Here is a 17,298-nt window from a genome sequence, read left to right on the forward strand (position 1 = left end):
CAGTTCAAGATCACAAAGTACATCCTGCTCTCCCACATTTACATATTCTGTAGTTGCTTTTCTTAACAGTGTGAAACTTGGCTCCCTTGTCTCAATTTGCTCAATCTCAGAATGCATGAAAAGCAGCTCCAGAATTTGTTAAACCCATATCACCAGAAAAAACCCAAAAATACTAAATAGGGTTCAGGATTTCTTTACAATTTTTAGAGGTAAATTACATATGTGAAATGCAAAAATACGTGGGCAGTTCTTTGAGTTTTGACAGATGCTCTTGGCCCTCTGAGAGTTCTGACTTTTTCTTATCAGTCTCTTTTGCCGGCTTCTCATCTCTGTTCATCTTCAGGATTGTTCTCCAGAGTTCTTCCCTCTCCTCTCTTTTCTGCTACTCTTTGTTATACCTATTTGCATGATACTTTGTGCTGTTAGGATCAGGATTAACTCCTGTTTTAACCCTAGAACCTCTCATAGCCTTAGGTTTATGGAAGGTGCTAAACTGGTGTTTGAGTAAAAAAAAAATGCACAAGGTAATACTACTTATGTAGATTTATATAGGTTGTATGTAGAAGTTTTCTTTGAGTGTACTGAATAAATAAAAGATGAGGTTTGTATAATGCCAGGTAAATAATCATATTTCATTAATCCAGTCTTTGCATTTATTATGTTTATTTTTTACATTGTATCCTTGGAGAAATTGAGGTATATCTTTAGTCGATAGCTCTTATAATTGATGTGAGTCAATTGTGAAAAATTCCATTCATCCTTTCTAGGTGGAGAGAAAGCACCAGCATCAAAATGTCTTAAGATTTAACGAAATACGGAACAGTTATTTGGGCCAGTTCTGCCACTGCATAATAAGATGATACAGAACTGTTGTGAAGTATGAAAGATGGCCTACAAATTCCTTAACTTGGGATTGAGGAGTACAAGTTGAAATGAGTTAGCGTACTTTTCTTTATTCTGTAACATCAAGTTGCTGGGTTGTCCAACTCAAAGCAAAACAAGACTGTGAGGTCTTAGAGGGCAGGGCAGGGGTTAGGTCCTGTTTGTTTCTCCAGCTTCCCTGCATGGCAGTGGCTTGCTAATACCTATTAAAGATGGCAGAGTACTTCTTTCAGCTCCTTGATTAACCTACTGTGCAATTCCCCTGCCTGGGAGGACATGACAGGGCCAGGATCCTTTCCTCTGGGAGCCCTGCTGGGAGTGTTTGCTAAAGGGGAATGAATGCTGGGCAGATCGTTTGTCCTCATACCTGGAATACCACAAAACTCTGATGGCTCTGACGGTAATGTGACTTCTTTTCATGTCATTGTCAGTTAAAAAAATAACACTTATTTTCTTTATCAACAGGAGTGAAACCTCGGTCTGGTTGGTCTATTGATCCTTTTGGACATTCCCCAACAATGGCTTATCTTCTTAAACGGGCTGGATTTTCTCACATGCTTATTCAGAGAGTTCATTATGCAGTTAAAAAACATTTTGCATTGCATAAAACGCTGGAATTTTTTTGGAGACAGAATTGGGGTATGTAGGGTTTGATGAACGTGGAAGGTCTCCCTTGACCTAGATGTTATTTCATAAGGGTTATGAACTCAGGCTTTACAGGTTTTATTCAGAGTGTCAGTCTTGAAAATTAGGTTGCTTAAAGACACAGATTCTTAGAATTTATTCCCCAGAGTTTTTGTGTTAAGACTCTTTTAAGCAATGGTGAAGATATTTATCTATAGAACATTGTGGATTCTTTTTTACGCCTAAAGGAAGTAAATAAATGTAAGGAATTAGTCTTTTTTAAATGCTTTTTTTTTCTATTTTAAAAAGAACCTGTTTTATACAAAGTTGAACATGTGTTATATCTTGTATCCAGTCATTTATTTCATGTTCAGCCTCTGTTTCCTTCTTCTGTCTTTCCTGTCTCTGCATCTAGTAAGAATTGCCTTTTAAAACCTTAATCCTGCCCTCCTAGAACAGCCTTCCTGTTATCTGTACTGCTGTTCTCATGTTGTGGTCTGTGGGTGCACAGGTGTTCCAAGGTCAGACTTTCACAGCTCTTGGCTGGGGGTGGGGGGTTGAGGAGAAGACAAGATTTAGGCTTCTTAAGATATTTTTGCCTTTCCCAACACCCATTTAATTCAGAATACTTTATTATTTCTTCTTTATTGAGTTTTTACTATGGGCCATGCATTGTATTGTATGCTTTATATCCACTCTCTCACTGAATCTTTATCCTTTAAATTCAGTTCTCTTATAATTCCTTTTAAATGGTGAAGGAATGGATGCTAGGAACGTGAAGCCATTTGCCAAAAGTCATAAGGGCAAGTAGGTACAGAGGTGAGGTTTGAATCCGTCTTTGTGTAGTTCACAAACCCAGGCTTTTACCTCCCTGGTATTCACTGCCATCCTGATACTGAGTTTTCCTTAAGATTTCATCTGCAAAAAGGATTTTGTTGCTAAAACAATGTTCAGGAATTACTGTATTACATCATATTTTCTTTCCTGTGTAATTTAGCTCTCTCCCGAGTGTTCTCAAAAAATCATTTGTAAATCTAGACAGTAACTCCCTTATATGTACTGCTGTTTTTTTCAGTAAGGAAAGAAATTAACTGTATCATTTTTTATTCTGGAAAATAAAAACCTGGAGGGAAAACAAGAACTTGTAGGGGGTTATATCCTGTATAGTTGGATCAAATGCAAAGAGCATATTAATTTAAAAAAAAAAAGATTGTTAATTTGAAAAGGCCCTACTTAAACAGTCGCCTATATTCAAATTGTCCATAAATATCAATCAGCAAGAAATTACTAAGTACTTCTATGTACTTAATACCATGCTTGGAAAAAACACAGAAAACTCCCTTGCCTGTAAGGAAATTACAGTCTTAATTTGATAAAAGACAACATCAAATGCAGCAGATAAACTGCAATGTGAAAATGAGTTGTTAAATATTATGGGGTGAGGTGAAGCAGTGGGATGTGGAGTGTGTCTTCGATCTATAGGAAGAAGGAAGAGAAGGTGCCATCAGTGTCTGGGATTGTGACAGCCTCTGTGTTGAGAGCAGGTATTAGTGACCAGCATCCATGATGTCACACTGGAATCTGATTCAGCGAAACAACTTACAGCACAGAAAAGTACAGATTATAATAGCTTTGAAATTTGGGAGAGAACTGGTAATGACTTTAACTAAATGGAGTATGAGATAGAATCGGAGTATTGTAGGCTCACCAGATAGATTTGAAGATGTTACTTCAAAATTATGTTGGAATTCAGTTGAGCTGCTTTGTGTGTTCTGGTTCTTAATGAAGCAGGTATTTTCACTTTTTAAAATGTGCATGTTGCTTTTAATTTTTTATTTGTTGTAACTCTTTATTATGAAAGCAGTACATACCCATTGCTGAAAAGTAGAAATCCATACTTCAGTAAAGGCGGGGAGGTACTTCTAGGTCAGGAGTCTATAAAGATAACCATTTTTAACTCCTGGTTAAATCCTGCACTCACTGGGTGGTAGGCTTCTGACCTCTCAAGGGCAGTGGTAACACTTCCTGGCATTGAGGTTTTAAATAAAAACAATTCTGCATCAGGAACTAGTGCTTGCTTTCTATCTATCTATCTATCTATCTATCTATACATACATACATACATATATGTATGTATGTATGTATAGATATGTATTTATATTTATATATACACATGTATATATACATATATGTATATATGTATGTATGTATATATATGTATATGTGTGTGTATATATATATATACACACACACATATATATACACACACACAATATATATATATTGTTTGTTCGTTTGCTTTATTTTTATTCTTGGTGGGTTTTTGTTTTGCTTTTTTGTTTTGTTTTGAAAATTACTTTTACTTGTCCTGTGCTGCCTTCTTGGTGAAAGTACCATTGGCTTTTTATTGGTGAGCATCTGGGAGACTCTCTGAAGTCTTCTGGTGGCACTTCCTTCTCCTCACAGCAAGAAGTCGATAGGAATTTACCCAGTATTCTCACAAGCCTCCCTACTTTTCCTTTTCTCCTTTTATTCTCTTCATCTCTTCTTACCCTTCTTCTGTGGCTAATGTAATGGTCTTTCTCAGTGTCTCCCATTACTGATGTGGGTGGGCAGGAGCTGGCAGCCAGGGATGGACATGGCCATAATTTTGGATGAGGCAGTCATAACTTTGGCTTTGGCTTTGGTTTGGTTTGTATCTTCCTAGGTCAGTGGATGCTGGTTAATGATGAGTCTCTGCTAAATTTAGATAGAGGAGGTAGAGACTGGGGTGTGAGTCTCCTCCTTCAGCCTGGTGGTTGTTACATGTCATGGAAGCTTATGTACTGGTAGTTTAGTAGGTTGTGAATTTAGGGTCGAACTTGCATTACGTATGTAGAAAGTACTGGCATTTTGAACAGTTATAGGAAAACAGAATTTATAAATTCAGGTTTGTCTGTTGGCTCTTTATTTTAGATCTGGGATCTGGCACAGATATTTTTTGCCACATGATGCCCTTCTACAGCTATGACATCCCTCACACGTGCGGACCTGATCCTAAAATATGCTGCCAGTTTGATTTTAAACGGCTTCCTGGAGGCAGATTTGGTTGTCCCTGGGGAGTCCCCCCAGAAACAATACATCCTGGAAATGTCCAAAAGAGGTATGAAAATGTGCATTTCATAAGACACCATCGAACAAAGTAGCAACTCAGCTGCTCATTGCTAAAGGGTTCAGTAGCCAACATTATCCATGTTCAAGGTGTTCATTCAAACCAGATTTCAAGCGACTTAAAAATGCCAGAGCTTTGTGCTTTTTATGTGTTAAAATTTAATGGAAAATGAACAATAGGTGATCAATATACAATGGAGAACCTATAATACTCTGTTATTACCAACTCTTTTGCCCTTATTATAAAAACCATCTACTATGTTTGATTGATTTCATATACTTTTGTTGATAATAAAACTTCTGGTCTCTATTGTATAAATTGGTAAGAAAAGCAACCCAACTGCAAAAACACATTTATTGAAATGGAACACATAAAGAGTATAATTATCTGTTCCTTTAATAACAATTTCAATAATAGTAAATGCTGCCCAGCTCTGATGAATACACTCTTTCAATCTTTCTGACATTTTGGGCTTATAGAAAATTTTAATTAGGAATATTTATATTTAAACATATTTATCTAAATAAAAATCAAAGGAATGAATCACTCTTTTAAGAAGAAGAAAATTACTCTAATGATAGAAGCATCTCATTCTATCTAGTTACCTATACTTTTAATTTGGGTGCTTATGAAGCTTAATTTCTTCACTTAAAAATTATTGCCGTATAATGCATTTAAATAAAACATTGTGTGGGGCACCTGGGTGGCTCAGTCAGTTAGGCGTCCAACTTCAGCTCAGGTCATGATCTCACAGTATGTGAGTTTGAGCCCCGCGTCGGGCTCTGTGCTGACATCTCAGAGTCTGGAGCTGCTTCAGATTCTGTGTGTCTCTCTCTCTCTCTGCCCTTCCCCCGCTTGCCCTCTGTCTCTCTCTATCTCAAAAATAAATAAAAACATTTTAAAAAATTAATAAATAAATAAAACATTGTGTTATAATATAGAGGCGCCTGGGTGGCCCAGTTGGTTAAGCATCTGACTTCTGCTCAGGTCATGATCTCACGGTTCATGGGTTCAAGCCCCATGTCAGGCTCTGTGCTGACAGCTCAGAGCCTGGATCCTGCTTCAGACTGTTTCTCCTCTCTCTCTCTCTCTCTCTCTCTCTCTCTCTCTCTCTCTCTCTTTGCCCCTCCTCCAGTTGTGCTCAGTCTCTTTCTCTCAAAAAAAGTAAAAAACATTAAAAAAAACCATTGTGTTTTAATGTAAACCACTCATGTATGCCAGAAAAGTAAAATAGGTTTTTATTTTGTTTTTTTGATCAATCATGTTATTTATTATGCAAATGAGGAAATTTTCGAGAGTGAGATGGGAAACTATAAACAGTTAAACTATGATGACAGCCATAAACTCTACAAACCAGAACATTCTTTAACCGTAGTTTTAAGACCCTAGTATTTCAGGTTTCCACAAACCTACTCTGCCTAGGTTCTTGTACATGTCATCCTTAAAAAATTTTTCAGTAACATGACGGTAACACAAGTGTAGACATATTTTTAAACTCATCAAATTGTAATACATGGATTATATAACAATAATTACGTGCAGTTTTTTTGCCAGTCATAAGTTTGATGGTTTCAGGGAACTCCATGCTAGCGCAGCTTGCTGAGAAGAAGCGAAGCATCGTACCTTCCACAGGAGGGTTAAAACGGGCAAGGGTGAGGCAGGTCAGTACTTAACAACCACGGCCACCCAAATCACCCAGGGAACTTTTGAAAAGTCTCCAGGCCAAAAAAATGAGAATAGAGTGCCATCATAATCACCCCAGGTGATTGCAGAGCACAACAATAAAGCCTTTTAAATAAAATAAGATCTTTGCACTAGGTACTGTCAAGTCTATTTATTTTTAAAAAATTGCTTTTTAAAAATCGTGTGTGGAAGAGGAAGGTGAGATTGGGTCTCTCTGCCTTGAGTGAGTCCTTGTGGCCATGAAATATTCCATTGTGAGCTTCTCACTGTGGCACACACAAAAGTGTTTTATCGTGGCAGCCTTCTTGAAGCCATAGTTCCCTTCTAGCAAAATCTATTTATAATTTTTTTTTTTAAAGTGTCCAAGTTTAGGAATCAACCTGGTTTCATTTTCCTGGTTCCTACAGCAATGAAAATCCCTGAGGAACAGTGAATAGCCTGCTTTCTGGGATTAGGTTAGTTAGGCATGGGAGAGTAATCCAGTATAAGGTAGCAAAAGGTACAGTGAAAAAGAAGAGGTAAGGGTGGGGAGAGTATCCTCAGCTCAGGAGGTCAAAGATAGGGAATTTCTTTGAAGGCAGCCAGATGCTTCAGTTGGGGACTCTCAGTGCACCCAAAGGCCTTGTGAGGCTCCTCTTTTTTTGGTCCTCCTATCTGTTTAAAGTGCATTTTTAGGGGGGAAAAAGCCATTTTGTGTAATCCTGTGGCTGTGTCCCATCTGACACTTCAAAGATTGCCCCCCAGGAACATACTTTGCACTCAGTCAGTTCCACTGATTTTGCAAGTGGTTTCCGGACACCTGGGGGCAGAGAGATGAAAGAGTCTATTTAATACTTAAGTAGATTTTTTTAAAAAACTTCTTACAAGTCTTGAAATCTTAACTCTACTGGTTACTTCACATCCAGACATCACCTTCCTTTTTACTTCTTGATGAATGAAGATCAAACACAGGTCTTCCAGATTAGTGGTGCTTGGTTTTAATAACCTAAAGGAAATGAAATTGAACTGTAGTTTACAGGTGATACACTTGATACTGTTTATTAGTTCAGCAGGTTCCTCTACTTCCCAAATAAAGAAACACCATTCTTTATCAAGTTGAGGTTTTGTTCTCATGCACAATATTTTACATATGATGATGATTTACGTGTCAAATGGTAGGATGTTCTAGGGAATTTTTTTCTTGGTTCTAGTAAGTTGACATTTCGAATCTGGTGAAAGAATTGAAGAGCAGATTGCTGCTGTACATCTTCAGAGTGATACTCCATTGGTTCATTTGTCAGTAGTGTACCATGTATTTAATAAATATCCACTGTCTACCAGGTAGTATAGGTTGGTTCCTTGGCTTTCTCAGTGTTGACACCTTCTGAGCAGGAGCCTGGGCACGAGGACAGATGCTAAATGGAAAAGGCACGTTTAATGTTTGTGATTTCTTTCCTGTTATGTGTCTTATGTGTATATACACAAGATATGGTATCTAGTAGTAAACCTTGGGATTCATTTAAATGATCACTTACTTTTTTTTATTCTGGTTGCCTGGGGGATCTGATGGATGCTCTGTCACATAGTATATCTTACAATCTGTGATTTATATGTTTGGTTTTCTTCACTTATTTATTTTGATTTTATTTGTCTTTCTGTTTGATTAATCTTATTGTACATGTATTTTTTAATTATAAGTAAAAATCTAAAATTGGTTTTGGTAAGTGTGGAATATTCGTAAATTATTAGTAAGAATTAAGTACTCCACTGCATGCTAATCTCAGAAAACTATGTTTTGTAAGAATATTATGGTTATATTTTACTCACCAAGTTACGAATTTTGCTAATAATTTAATATTTGCAAAGCAATTTCAGAACTATCATTATAGAAAGATCATGAGATTCTAAATTTAGTTAAATGTTTTTTTTAACTATTGCTATAAAATACCTCTTTCATCATTGGTGTTCTTTGAGTTTCTTTCATAAGTTTTTATATTGTGAATTAGAACCTACTTCTGAATAACCCTTGAAATGAAAATTGGAACATTGGGTAAAAATCATATTAGTGATTTATCACTAATTTCTTAAGTGTGTCATTACAACATTGAGAACTACTCTGAGTTTATCTGCTTGTTTAATTTCACTTTGGTAAGCCATTCCTCTTAAATACCTTATATTCGTAGTCTTCTTCAAATGTTGCCCCAATTCAGCATTTGGCAAAAGGATTTCCTACAGAATTACTAGAATATGAAATATAAAAAAAAAGCACATCAGCACATTTAGTATTTAGCTATCCTTTTGAGTCATGGGTGGTTAGAGCTGAGGGAGGTAGAATCCAGAAAAGCTAATTCAATTCCTAAGCTTGATTTGTTGATCAGTACTGAGAAGGACACTGTGACAGATACAGAGTTTATTGATGGCAGGTGTTAAATGAGTTGTTTTTCTTCCTTTTGAAGAGGAAATATGGTTCTATAATTGGTTTTGTTCAAACTATTTTTTTAATGTTTAATCAGGCAAGTTTAGCTTAAATTAGAGAAAGAGATGTTAAATCAAAGCAAACTTCAAAGTTTATGTAGATGAGAAATCCTTATTGTCTTTTTGGACCAAATCATTTTAAAACACAGGCTGTCCAGGATCCAATATCTGTGCCTGGGCTTCAGGAGGGCCATTGATGTTCCTAGTAATTATATGCCAAAGTTGGTCTGTGACTTTATTTCTCTAAGGATAAGAAAAACTATGGGTTTTTCTCTGTGATAAGAATTTATGAATATTTTAAGTGGACAACGAAAATTAGTATAGTAGTTTTCAAAAATCTGCCTTATAGATGATACTAACCTAGAATTCAGGTAAAATATACAATTTCTTTTAACATAATACGCTTTGTAATGAGTTGCCCCATTGTTCTTTTCTTACTACTGTTCCTTTTTTCCCTTTTTCTTTTGTAGGGCTGAGATGCTTCTCGACCAGTACCGAAAAAAGTCAAAGCTCTTCCGTACCACAGTTCTCCTGGCCCCGCTGGGAGATGATTTTCGCTACTGCGAACGCACAGAATGGGATCATCAGTTTAAGAATTACCAGCTGCTTTTTGATTATATGAATTCTCATCCTGAGTATAACGTTAAGGTAATGAGAAAATATTTAATTATGAAAGTGCATTTGAAGTTGAGGCCTCATTATTACGTGAGGCTAAAACACAGTTGCCTTAGTTTCTTGTTCCCATATCTCAATATTTACTTGAATATGTGGTCCTTATGTAAACCTGTAGTTCTTACAGAGGAGAATTCTCTAGTATTATAGTTGTGTTTCTGAAGTGATCCCTTTCTCCCCATTCCCATAGAAGTAAACAGGCATGAGTTTTAAGTGGCTGTAAACATGTAAGGCGTGAAGTTCATTTTTCAGTGATGTCCTGTTTTTCTACCGGCATTGAAAGTTTGTTTCTCTCCGACAGTTGCATCCTGGTGATTTAGTAGTGTGACTGGCAGATGCAGATGGACATGTCCTGAATTTTGCAAATGAATGTCTTGTGTCCAGAGAATACACTAGCATTTTTCTTAGATGAGAAGACTTCTAAAATCAATCAATTATTTGCCTGTAGTTCTCTTTTTTTCCCCTTGTGGAAAATTTAAAACGTACCCTAAAGTTTTGAGAACGACTCAAGTACCACCACCCCCCAACCTCACCCTGCCTTCCCAATATCCATGGCTCAATTCTAGGTCACTCTCTTCAGCTTCAGCTGTGTCTCACTCTCCCCTCCCCCTTCTCCCCGGGATGATTTTGGAGGAAACCTCAGATGTCATGTAGTTTCATCTGTAACCATTTCAGTATCTGTCTCTAAATGATAAGGACTTTACAAATGAAATCATAATGCCATTATTACATCACAAAATTAATAATTCAATAATATCATATATCCAGATAGATTCACATTTTCCTGATCCCATAAAAGCATTTTTTTTTAGCAGATGTTTCGTGAGTCACCATTCAAACAAGAGTGATATATTAGACTCTGTAAGAAAATTACCCAGTGTATTTATTATATTTATACACTAACCCATGAGACAGTAGAATATCTGTGAAAATACTGTAGAAAGGAAGAGAATGTGGCCTGTCATCAGCTTTCTAATTTCCTAAGGTGAGGTTTTTCTCTGTGATAAGAATTTATGAATATTTTAAATGGATAATGAAAATTAGCAAAGCAATTTTAAAAAATCTGCCTTATACATTATATGTAAGTGATGAATCACTAAATTTTATTCCTGAAATCATTATTACACTATATGCTAACTAACTTGGATTTAAATTTTAAAAAATCTGCCTTATAAATCATACCAACCTAGATTTCAGGTAAAATATACAACAGTTTCTTTTAACAAAATACACTTTTTATTTATTTAAAAAATATATATTTTTTAATATTTATTCATTTTTGAGAGACATAGTGTGAGCAGGGGAGAGGCAGACACGGAATCCGAAGCAGGCTACAGGCTCTGAACTGTTAGCAGAGCCCGACATGGAGCTTGAACACACGAACCGTGAGATCATGACCTGAGCCAAAGTCAGACGCCCAACCACCTATGCCACCCAGGTGCCCCAGCATAATACACGTTTTAATGAGTTGCTCCATTGTTCTTTTCTTAATACTATTCTTGTTTTCTCTTTTTCTTTCATAGGGCTGAGATGCTTCTGTTTAGGAAGCATATGTTACTGTTTAGAAGATTAGAAAGCTGATGATAGGCCACATGCTATGTCATGAGAATTCAAGTTTATTAAGTAAACTTAAATAGTATCAAACAGATAAACTTAAATAAAATATCAAGTATATTCAAGATATTTACAACTGACTCTCTACCAAAGTATGAACTCTGTGCATGGGGTCTGTGTTTAAATCATCTCCTTAATCTCCTCGAAGACAAAGCTCATATACGAACACTTGATTGGGAGATGGCATATGTATATGGGTATTTTATCCCTAAATACATCTTCCTAACGAATGTTCTTATGGTCTACAAAAGGATCTACCACCTGATTCTTCAGAATTAAGTCCTGATTTTAGTATTTTACCCATTTCCTCCTTTGTCCACTAGGGCAATTTTTAAAGTAATTAAAAATTGAAATATCACATACATAGGAGATACGCACAAATCCATATGTGTCAGAGAATTTCTTCAAATTAAAAAAATCCCATGCAATCACCATCCAGTTTAAGACATAGAACATTTATAGCATCCAGAAGAGTCCCTTAAATCCCCTTCAAATCATTGCCAACTCTTAACAAAAGTAAGCTTATTTTCCCTTCTGTCATCATGATTAGTGTTGTTTCTTTTTAAATTTCACAAGAAGGGGATCTTAAGTATCTGTTATTTTGTGTCTGGATTTCCTTGCTCCAGGTTGTGTTTGCCACATTCATCCATATTGTTGCATGTAGCAGCATATTCATTTTTAATGCCGTATAATATCTCTAGTATCCATATGATACAATTTGTCCATTGTATTGTTGATGGATATTTGGGTTGTTTTCCAATTTTTGTCTATTATAAATAAAGCCGTTTTGAATGTTTTGTGCATGCTTTGATATACATAAGTGTGAGTTTATGTGGGTATAAAGTGGGATGGAAATTTTTGGTCATTGAGTATGCACATGTTGAGCTTCAGCAGATATTGCCAAACAGTATTCCAAAATAGATTGCATTAATTGTTGCATTTTATGACATTTTCAGTTGCTCTACTTCCTTACTCAGACTTTGTATACTTATGATTGTTTTTCATTTTTTATATTTTATGATAGATGTGATTGTTTTATTTTGTATTTCCCTGGTAGTTATGAGGTTGAACCTCTTTTCATAAGTTTGTTGCCATTTAGGTACCTTCTTGTGAAGTGCCTATTTAAAACTTTTGATGACTTTTCCTTAAATTGGGTTATCTGTCTTTTTGTACCATTTATAGTTCTTATATATGTTTTCCTTTGACTCTTTTTTTTTTCAGATGAAAGTTTTGCAAATATTGTCTCCCACTATGTAAGCCTATTTTTTTTTCTTAATACTGTCTTTTGATAAACAGAAATCCTTCATTTTAATTAAATATAATATAATAGTATTTTCCTTTATGATAAGTGCTTATTGTGTCCTACTTAAGAAATTTCTGTTTATACCTCATAGTCATGAAAATATATTTCTTATGAAGTTGTCCTCCAGAAGCTTTATTGCTTTACCTTCAACATTTAGGTCTGTAATGTATTTGGAATTGATTTTTTATGAATTTTATGAAGGTAGGGATCAAAGGGCATTTTTGCCCATATGGATATCTACCACTATTTATTGAAAAGACCAGTTTGCCACTACACTGTAGCATCATCTTTGTCATTCATTATGCATGAAACTATATTTGTGTGGATCTTGTGTAGACTGTATTCAATTTTGTCTGTTTGACTCATCTCATACTGTCTTAATTACTGTAGTTTTAGAATAGATCTTCATGTCTGATAGCATAAGTCTTCTTTCTTCTGCCCACCACCCCCCCCCCGCCCAAAAAAAAAGTTGGGATTTTGATTGGCATTGCTTTGAACCTATGGATCAATTTGAATATTGATCCATATTAGGCCATCCATGAACATGGTATAGTCCATGTATAAAAAGTGTAATTAACTTTTGCATTCTAACCTTGTACACAGTAACCCTCCTGCATTTCCTTTCTTTCCAGAATTTGTGCATCCAAGTGTTGGCTGCTTTGATTGCCCTTAGATACCTTTCAAACAAAAGTGGGTTGTTTTTTTTCTTCGGTGTTTTTTTTTTGTTTTTCTTTTTCTTTGTGATTTATCTAGTTATGTCTCTTCTCTGTAGGGTATTTGAAGTTATTTTGTCTAAGCTGGAAGCTTACATTTATTATTTTCTTTTAGTGAAAGGAAAAACAAAAGTAAGTAATTGAATATAGATGGCTAAAAAACGGACCTTGAACTAGCCAAGACAGTCAGTTTGCTATTGATCATCACTTTTTTTTATAGTTTATGTAAGTTTCCTGTATGTTGTCCAGATAGAGGAGTTTGAGGATCTTTAATATTAAAGTTACGTTTAAGATATTATTTATTGCCTTTTAATGTAAAAAATATTTGACTATTTTTTTAGTTATTTGTTTAGGAATCCCAAATATGTACTTTATTTGAGCTACCAAAAGGTTCTGTAAGAAAAATTTAGTCTTAAATAATTTCTTTTGAAACCTCAGCATGAAGGATTACGTTTCAGTCCTTTGAGACTGAATTAAGTTTGTGAGAAAGCCCACCAGGCCACTTACATAAACTTTGCCCTGGGAATTTGCCAGGAAAGAAGTATATTCATCTTGGCTAATACAAAAATTAATTAAAATATTTTAAAATATTTAAAATCATCTATTTTGCTGTCATAAAATATTGTGTCACAATTATATTCTGATAACTTATATTTGTCTTTCTAATATCATTGTGTTTCCAGTTGAAATTTGCCTTGACAATAGAAGAATAATAGCTAAAACTTACACCATTATTTGCCAGTTGTATTTCTAAGCATTTTACTTAGACCCTATTATCTGTAACAAAGACACAGAGACAGTATATAATATGCTCAAAACCACATGTTAGGTAAGTGGTAGAGATGAAATTTAATTCCATTCCACCTGGATCCAGGTTCTGTGCTGTTCTTAACCACTCTACTAGAATGCTACTCACTGTTGTTAACTACTCTTATTTTTCTGCCACATTGAATCAAAATGGTTTTAGTCTCTCTCTCTCTCTCTCTCTCTCTCTCTCTCTCTCTCTGTGTGTGTGTGTGTGTGTGTGTGTGTGTGTAAGGTAGGAAACAACAAAATTAGCATGTTACTGTTACTCAAAGAAATACATTCCCTGTTAAATTCTCTGTTTATTTCTAAAAACCATGCCTTTTAATATCTGTTTACATAGTCTGGTATAATGTTTCTTTTTTCCTTTGATTTATAGAATAGTCTGGGCTCATAAAAATGGATTTATGTTCTGGTAATTTAAATCATTAGTCAGAAGACCTTTACGTTTGAGCAGTCAACCTTTCAATTCTTGTCACTCTTTGTGTTTTACTTCTATTCAGTGTTACCTGCTGGTAGAGAAAGTCGCTTTTTTGTTTTGTTTTGTTTATTTTTTTTTAACGTTTATTTATTTTTGAGACAGAGACAGAGCATGAACGGGGAGGGGCAGAGAGAGAGGGAGACACAGAATCTGAAACAGGCTCCAGGCTCTGAGCGGTCAGCACAGAGCCTGACGCAGGGCTCGAACTCACGACCGTGAGATCATGACCTGAGCCGAAGTCGGACGCCCAACCGACCAAGCCACCCAGGCGCCCCTGTTTTGTTTATTTTTAATGATCTGCTGTTCTTGAAGTCTCCCTTATAAGAGCTCAAACTAGGGAGATGGGGAGGCCAGGAGAGTGTATGTGCATAAGACCTATGAAAATGCTTAACAAAACTGTTATTCCAGACTTCTGGAACATTTTGCTCAAAATGTTATAGCTAAATATATGTAAATGAAATGTTTTATTTTTTCTGCTTCCTCCCAGCGTTCATTCATCTCTGAATAATTCTGTGCCATGACCCCTGCATATTTTGAAATTCTGGAGATTTGTAAGGAGTTAATCAGATTCCCAAATTGGTATATCTCAATAGCTCTTCTAACCCCTTAGGTATATCAGTTTTATTTTAATTTAATTTGGGACTTGATGCAAGTAAAAGAAAGAGTCACTGTGTATTTCCCCCCTGCTTTTGAGTTTGGTAAAATCTGAGCTAGATTTTCATCTTAACGTGGAAGCACATCTTAAATATTTATTATTAACTTCTCCTTTCAGTGCTAGATGTAATTTTAAGGTAGAGATGAATAATTGAAGTGTAACTTTTTTTTTCATTAGATACAGTTTGGAACTTTATCAGATTACTTTGATGCACTGGATAAAGAAGATGTAACCAGTGGAAAGAATAGCCAATCAATGTTCCCTGTTCTAAGTGGAGATTTTTTCACTTACGCTGACCGAGATGATCATTACTGGAGTGGCTACTTTACATCCAGACCCTTTTACAAGCGAATGGATAGGATATTGGAATCCCATTTAAGGTACATTTATGTTTAGATAGCTACATTAATTATTCACCTCTTTTGTATTATCATAGCCTTTTTTGTAGAGTCTTGCATAATATATGAAATTTATGCAGTGTTAGGATGTGTTTAATGTAATTGCGAAATTTTAATGTAATCAGATATGTCTCCAAAGCATAATCAAATTATTACATGGGTTTTGTTCTGGAAGGAAAAGCAGTTTATGTAATTAGATTTTCTCCTATATTTTATGTTTTATATGTTTGTAATTAATTACCTGTATTGTTTGCACACCTGTATTGTTTGCACACCTGTATTGTTTGCACACATTGGCATCAGCATGTGTGTCTGAAGATTAGCAATCAGAACAAGGGTCAAAAGGAACAAATATGGCCCCTCAGTGGCCAAAATGTGGGCCTCAAAGTACATAATCCAAAACTAATGTATTTTATATGTAGGAGAACTTTAGAGGCTCCATCTCAGTTCTTATTTATTAGAAATATATTTCTTATAGGTATGATTTTCTGCTTAGAAGAACAAAACTTGAAAGAGATGAGAACTGATGGAGGCAGAGTGATAGGCTGAAAAAGTACAGTGACCTGGAAAAGGCAGAAAAGTTGGTAGAAAATAAAAACGTTCTAAACCATCATTATCCAGTAGAGCTTTTCATCAGTGTCCAGTAGAACTTTCTGCAGTGATAGAAATATTTTGTCTCTCTTTTCTGCACTGTTTAGTATGTAGCCACTAGCCACGTGTAACCGTTGAGCACTTGAAATGTGACCAGTGTGGCTAAGGAAATGAACTCTTAATTTCATTTAATTTTAACTAATTTAAGTGTAAATAACCACATGTGGCTAGCAGCTGTCATAGTGAGGAGTGTGACAGTGTAAGTAACTGAGTCTTGGTGTTTTTTGGTAAAGATTAACCACCCCAGCAACTCATGAGGCTCTCTCTATGTGTATGTAGCTCAGGAGGTTAATTTATTTTCCTGTTAAGTTCACTTTCAACTTCGTTCAGATCATGAATTCATGATGATTAATTTTCATGACGAATCTCAGTATTAAAAAGTAATGTCACACCTACTTTCTTCTATATACTGGTAGAAACAGTACATTTTGGAAAGCCTTTTTATAAAAATCATGAATTTCTTCAAGCGTTGTACTTTGGTATAACAGTATGTTTTTATTATTTTTACTGTTACCATAAGTGTCATTACCATTATTTCAAAAACCTGATCTTTGACTATTTTCTGGGATACTCACAAATGTGCAAAAAGAATACATATTATTGTATTTGTAATAAAATAGTATTTCTATATTAGAGAAATTTATGCATTTCTACCCAATAGAATATAATTATCTATTATGTTATTCTAAACTATCCATGATAAAAACAGAGAAAGTACTAAGTAATATAGAGATTTCTTTTGGACCACTGCATTTTTTGAAAGTGTCACCTATTTTTTAGTGACAATTACGAAATGTGGTTTCAATCTTAATTTATTGATCATACTTAAAATGGAAGTACTTAGGGCTGGTAATATATTTTGGAAATTCTGCTTTAAAATAAAACAACAAAAAACCATTTAATTGTGAATTTCAAAACGTAATTATTTGAAAATAAGTTTATTGTGTGGTAATAAATACTTCATCTTATAGCTTATTTGTAAAAAAAAATACTTGGATAAAATAGAAGAGTATAAAGAAGAAAATAATTTTTAAATCCCATTTTTACATTTTGGAATATCCTTATATGTGTGTATTCTTTTCAAAACCAGGAGTATGTGCTGTGGATATATATGAACATATATACAGTTTCTTTCACTCAAATTTAGTGTTTCTCATGCCATGAATTTTAGAAGGGTTAGAATTTAAAAGTGGAGATTATTTAGTAACCTTTA

General features: G+C 35.0%; 1 protein-coding gene across 2 annotated transcripts in view; it reads left to right on the forward strand.

The window, feature by feature from the left end:
- MAN2A1 (mannosidase alpha class 2A member 1) overlaps positions 1-17,298 on the forward strand; it is a 168,894-nt gene that overhangs the window by 64,822 nt on the left and 86,774 nt on the right. For both annotated transcript variants that reach the window (XM_047862940.1, XM_047862948.1), the window contains 4 exons: positions 1,348-1,521; positions 4,462-4,648; positions 9,265-9,442; positions 15,214-15,416. In XM_047862940.1, coding sequence (XP_047718896.1) covers positions 1,348-1,521; positions 4,462-4,648; positions 9,265-9,442; positions 15,214-15,416 — 742 coding nt within the window. The remainder of the gene's footprint in view (positions 1-1,347; positions 1,522-4,461; positions 4,649-9,264; positions 9,443-15,213; positions 15,417-17,298) is intronic.

This window comes from Prionailurus viverrinus, chromosome A1, assembly GCF_022837055.1.
Source record: "Prionailurus viverrinus isolate Anna chromosome A1, UM_Priviv_1.0, whole genome shotgun sequence".
Lineage (NCBI taxonomy): Eukaryota > Metazoa > Chordata > Mammalia > Carnivora > Felidae > Prionailurus > Prionailurus viverrinus.